We start from the raw sequence: 5,888 nt of genomic DNA, 5'->3' as shown, positions 1-5,888 counted from the left end.
TAAAGTGATAGGAATACCCCAGTGACACGACACTGAGGATAAATGGATGAATTCGCTTGGCTCTACATAACCTGCTAGACACCACAAGTTGTACCTATGACAAACAAATTGTGCTATCTTTGTGTATCAAGAATCCACAGCTAATTTGTAATCCTGATTTTCCAGATTACTAAAAGAAAGCAGTAAAATATATGGGAAAATATGACAACACACCAAAATGGCACCCTCTCCACTGAAGCTTCAGACTTCCTTTTGAATTGTTTTGTCTGATCCTCCATCTGGCAGCACTGGCTGTCCCTGGCCCTCAGCCTCCTCTTCCTTTTGGCCATAGGGGCCAACGCCACCCTCCTGATCACCATCCAGCTGGAGACCTCTCTGCACAAGCCACTGTACTACCTGCTCAGCCTCCTCTCCCTGCTGGATATCTTGCTCTGCGTCACTGTCATCCCCAAGGTCCTGGCCATCTTCTGGTTTGACCTCAGGCCCATCAGCTTCCCTGCCTGCTTCCTGCAGATGTACATCATGAATTGTTTCCAAGCCATGGAGTCTTGCACATTCATGGTCATGGCTTATGATCGTTATGTTGCCATCTGCCACCCACTGAGATATCCATCAATCATCACTGATCAATTTGTAGTCAAGGTTGCCATGTTTATTTTGACCAGAAATGTGCTTATGACTCTGCCCATCCCCACCCTCTCAGCACAACTCCGTTATTGTGGAAGAAATGTCATTGAGAACTGCATCTGTGCCAATATGTCTGTTTCTAGACTCTCCTGCGATGATGTCACCATCAATCACCTTTACCAATTAGCTGCAGGCTGGACTCTGCTAGGATCTGACCTCGTCCTTATCTTCCTCTCCTACACCCTCATTCTGCGAGCTGTACTGAGACTCAAGGTGGAGGGTGCTGTGGCAAAGGCCCTAAGCACATGTGGCTCCCACTTCATCCTTATCCTCTTCTTCAGCACCATCCTTCTGGTTTTTGTCCTCACACATGTGGCTAAGAAGAAAGTCTCCCCTGATGTGCGGGTCTTGCTCAATGTTCTCCACCATGTCATTCCTGCAGCCCTTAACCCCATCGTTTATGGGGTAAGAACCCAAGAGATTAAGCAGGGAATGCAGAGGTTGTTGAAGAAAGGATGCTAACAAGGACAGCTGGATCTCTGAATATCTAAAATAAGATAACTTATTAATGACTTAATGAGTGAGTGGGCTGAAATTCATACCTGTTTCTTATAACCTCAAACCGGACACACAATATATCCTGTGTGCTTTTCAAAAACATCAGTTTTATTTTAAGTCTATCTTTCTTTCCACCCTTTTCTCAGAAATATTCTTGGCCCTCTCTCATTTTATTCCATGCTTATAATCATATCTTGTCCAAAACACTGACATTCCTTAAAGCAGATTTTAAAGTGAAAAATTTATATTTCCGAACACATGCCTCTTAATATGGCATGAATTTTATATTATTGAAAATACAACTGCGGTTATTTTGTTGTGTCTGTTATGTGTAATGTCCTTTTATTCTTATTTTCACAAAAAGGAATACATTGGAGAAAAAAACACTGTAGTAGACATTTCAGTCCTCAGTGGTGGAAGGTTGCTACTGCTCTGTAATTAGGTCTTTTTCTCTCACCCTTCAACCACATCATTGCTTTTCTCTAGTTCTCTTTCTCCTCTCACCTCCTCTCTCTCTCTCCCTCTCCTTCTCTTTCTCTGGAAGACAAGGTAAACTTTCGTAATGTGCATTGCAAGAGGGCAGGGGTTTTGCCTTGATTTCTCATATAAGTAACAATTATCAATGAGTTTTATTGGATATGAGATTCCTGAATCCTCCTCCCCAATGTGTCTGTGCTTGGAACATTTATCTTTCAGATCCAATATATCACAGGTTTTGGTACGCAAACAAAGCTTTATTAATGAGTCAAAGATTGCTCGTATTATAGCATATACTCCGGCACTAATATTGACACCTAAAATACCTTTCTTGAACATTATTTTCTCATTAATTGGACAGCTTCTAAGCACACATGAATGATAACATGCATCATAAGCTGCAAATGTACAGGAACAAAGAGCAATCACTGGGGAAAGAACGATTAATGGGGACCTTAAACAATTCTGAAACATACACAGGGCCAGAATATGTTTTATATCGGAATAGTCATTGTGGAGAGACCATATTGAATGCCTGGAACATTCAGTAGAATTGCTGAAGTGGCCATTAGTTTGTAGTAGTACGTAACTAGCACTGGAATAAAACCTACTCTACATAAAAAGTAGAAAGATTAAAATCAAGACTTGAAAGAAACAAGCTGATCGGCATGTAACTTACGGTTTGCCAAGATAAACTTCCAACATTCTAAAGGAAAACAACAAAATGTAGACACTCAACAATGTAAAATTTCCTATTGTTATCAGTAGAGAATCTGTATGGGTCTGCAGTAACCTGAATTCTTTCCTCCTCAGAAGAAAGAATTCAGCTGAGGGGCATAAGGCAGAATGAGAGACTGAGGCAAGTTTTAGAGCATGAGTGAATGTTTATTAAGAAGTTTAGAGCAGGAATGAAAGGCAGTAAAGTACACTTGCAAGAGGGTCAAGCGGGCGACTTGGGAGATTAAGTGCACAGTTTGGCTTTTGACTTGCAGTTTTATACCTTGCCATGCTTCTGGGGGTTACATTCCTTCACCCCTGGTTCTTCCCTTGGGATGGGATGTCTGCATGCACCAGTGGCCAGGCAGCTCTACTAACAGGTGTACCACAGTTCTTGAAACATAATTTTTCTCTTTTCACTCTTCATTTTTATTAAAAACAAATTATGATAAGACTGATTTGATTGCAAAATAAGCTCTAGTCTTCTTATACTTGGTCTGATTATTTGGATAAAGCACAGCAAGAATAATTATTTGCCATGTAAGCTCCTTTTTAACCCTTTTCCCATTTGCCCTACGAATGCTTGCTGGCAGCACTTGCAGCTGCAGCATTTACCTGAAAATAACTTTGCCATAAAATATCTCACTTTTATTATTATTTTCACATAACTCTAGTAAATCAACTGTGCAAACAAAAGACATTATTCTATTTATAGCATTCGATTTTAATAGAGGTATTTCCATTTACAAAATGCAGTAATTCTTGATCGTAGAAAATGTCAAATCCTAGAAAACATAGCATTCTTATCCATAATGTTAACATTATTCTCGAACAACTGTTGGCCAAAGATGCATTTGATGAATCCAATTTTTTTGAAATATGATGATTCTGATGATTCAGAAGATTATGATGTTAGTTCTATTGAGCAATAACTCCAAGAACAGATTTTATACTTTATTTTCACACTAAAAATCAATCAGATTTGCTTCAGCCTCAAAGAGTGTGTTTATGTAAAATTAAATGAGTACTGGCAGTATCCTCTCTAGGTGCAGATCTGAGCTGCACTTTACATGTTTTGGGTTGACTCACAGACATTCTAACACAATTATGTCTTTCTCACATCAGTGTCTTTGAATCCTGAAAGACCAATATCTAGGGAGTGCATTCTGTTATACAAGCAATGAAATAAAAACTATAAAACAAAGTATTATTTCTGCTAAGCCTTTAAACAGATGTTTCACAAAGGTACCTATGGAATGTTTTCTCCAAGCTGATGTCTTATGAAGTTCATTGTTGAGAAGCCAATGTGACTCCTCAACTTCTCACTGCTTTATGCTCATATTTGGAGTTCAGAAAATTTCCATAATCACAATATTGCTTCTCCTATAGGTCAAAAGATACAAAGATGTTTTGGGTTTCCTGTCTTCGTGATCTCCACTTTCTAAATACTGTACTTGCACAAACATACCTACCTGCCTAAGCCTACACATATTTCTATGCACTTCCAAAAATGAAAGAGAGGTGTGTATATTTAAACATAAAGAGAGGCCTGGCACGGTGGCTCATGCCTGTAATCCCAGCACTTTGGGAGACTGAGACAGGCAGATCCCTGAGGTCAGGAGTTCGATACCAGCCTGACCAACATGGTGAAACTCGTCTCTACTAAAAATAAAAAATTAGCCAGACATGGTGGCTCATGCCTGTAATCCCAGCACTTTGGGAGACTGAGACAGGCAGATCCCTGAGGTCAGGAGTTCGATACCAGCCTGACCAACATGGTGAAACTCGTCTCTACTAAAAATAAAAAATTAGCCAGACATGGTGGCTCATGCCTGTAATCCCAGCACTTTGGGAGACTGAGACAGGCAGATCCCTGAGGTCAGGAGTTCGATACCAGCCTGACCAACATGGTGAAACTCGTCTCTACTAAAAATAAAAAATTAGCCAGACATGGTGGCTCATGCCTGTAATCCCAGCACTTTGGGAGACTGAGACAGGCAGATCCCTGAGGTCAGGAGTTCGATACCAGCCTGACCAACATGGTGAAACTCGTCTCTACTAAAAATAAAAAATTAGCCAGACATGGTGGCTCATGCCTGTAATCCCAGCACTTTGGGAGACTGAGACAGGCAGATCCCTGAGGTCAGGAGTTCGATACCAGCCTGACCAACATGGTGAAACTCGTCTCTACTAAAAATAAAAAATTAGCCAGACATGGTGGCTCATGCCTGTAATCCCAGCACTTTGGGAGACTGAGACAGGCAGATCCCTGAGGTCAGGAGTTCGATACCAGCCTGACCAACATGGTGAAACTCGTCTCTACTAAAAATAAAAAATTAGCCAGACATGGTGGCTCATGCCTGTAATCCCAGCACTTTGGGAGACTGAGACAGGCAGATCCCTGAGGTCAGGAGTTCGATACCAGCCTGACCAACATGGTGAAACTCGTCTCTACTAAAAATAAAAAATTAGCCAGACATGGTGGCTCATGCCTGTAATCCCAGCACTTTGGGAGACTGAGACAGGCAGATCCCTGAGGTCAGGAGTTCGATACCAGCCTGACCAACATGGTGAAACTCGTCTCTACTAAAAATAAAAAATTAGCCAGACATGGTGGCTCATGCCTGTAATCCCAGCACTTTGGGAGACTGAGACAGGCAGATCCCTGAGGTCAGGAGTTCGATACCAGCCTGACCAACATGGTGAAACTCGTCTCTACTAAAAATAAAAAATTAGCCAGACATGGTGGCTCATGCCTGTAATCCCAGCACTTTGGGAGACTGAGACAGGCAGATCCCTGAGGTCAGGAGTTCGATACCAGCCTGACCAACATGGTGAAACTCGTCTCTACTAAAAATAAAAAATTAGCCAGACATGGTGGCTCATGCCTGTAATCCCAGCACTTTGGGAGACTGAGACAGGCAGATCCCTGAGGTCAGGAGTTCGATACCAGCCTGACCAACATGGTGAAACTCGTCTCTACTAAAAATAAAAAATTAGCCAGACATGGTGGCTCATGCCTGTAATCCCAGCACTTTGGGAGACTGAGACAGGCAGATCCCTGAGGTCAGGAGTTCGATACCAGCCTGACCAACATGGTGAAACTCGTCTCTACTAAAAATAAAAAATTAGCCAGACATGGTGGCTCATGCCTGTAATCCCAGCACTTTGGGAGACTGAGACAGGCAGATCCCTGAGGTCAGGAGTTCGATACCAGCCTGACCAACATGGTGAAACTCGTCTCTACTAAAAATAAAAAATTAGCCAGACATGGTGGCTCATGCCTGTAATCCCAGCACTTTGGGAGACTGAGACAGGCAGATCCCTGAGGTCAGGAGTTCGATACCAGCCTGACCAACATGGTGAAACTCGTCTCTACTAAAAATAAAAAATTAGCCAGACATGGTGGCTCATGCCTGTAATCCCAGCACTTTGGGAGACTGAGACAGGCAGATCCCTGAGGTCAGGAGTTCGATACCAGCCTGACCAACATGGTGAAACTCGTCTCT

At 42.1% G+C, this 5,888-nt stretch overlaps 1 protein-coding gene across 1 annotated transcript; it reads left to right on the top strand.

Moving 5' to 3' along the window:
* Nucleotides 1-201: 201 nt before the first annotated feature.
* On the top strand, nt 202-1,149 carry LOC105503963 (olfactory receptor 56A3-like). The gene is given in 1 exon segment (XM_011931102.1): nt 202-1,149. A coding segment is annotated over 1 exon segment (948 nt).
* Nucleotides 1,150-5,888: the final 4,739 nt, after the last annotated feature.

Source organism: Colobus angolensis, unplaced genomic scaffold (genome assembly GCF_000951035.1).
Source record: "Colobus angolensis palliatus isolate OR3802 unplaced genomic scaffold, Cang.pa_1.0 Scaffold892, whole genome shotgun sequence".
Taxonomy (NCBI): domain Eukaryota; kingdom Metazoa; phylum Chordata; class Mammalia; order Primates; family Cercopithecidae; genus Colobus; species Colobus angolensis.
This window is presented reverse-complemented; position numbering and strand designations above follow the sequence as displayed.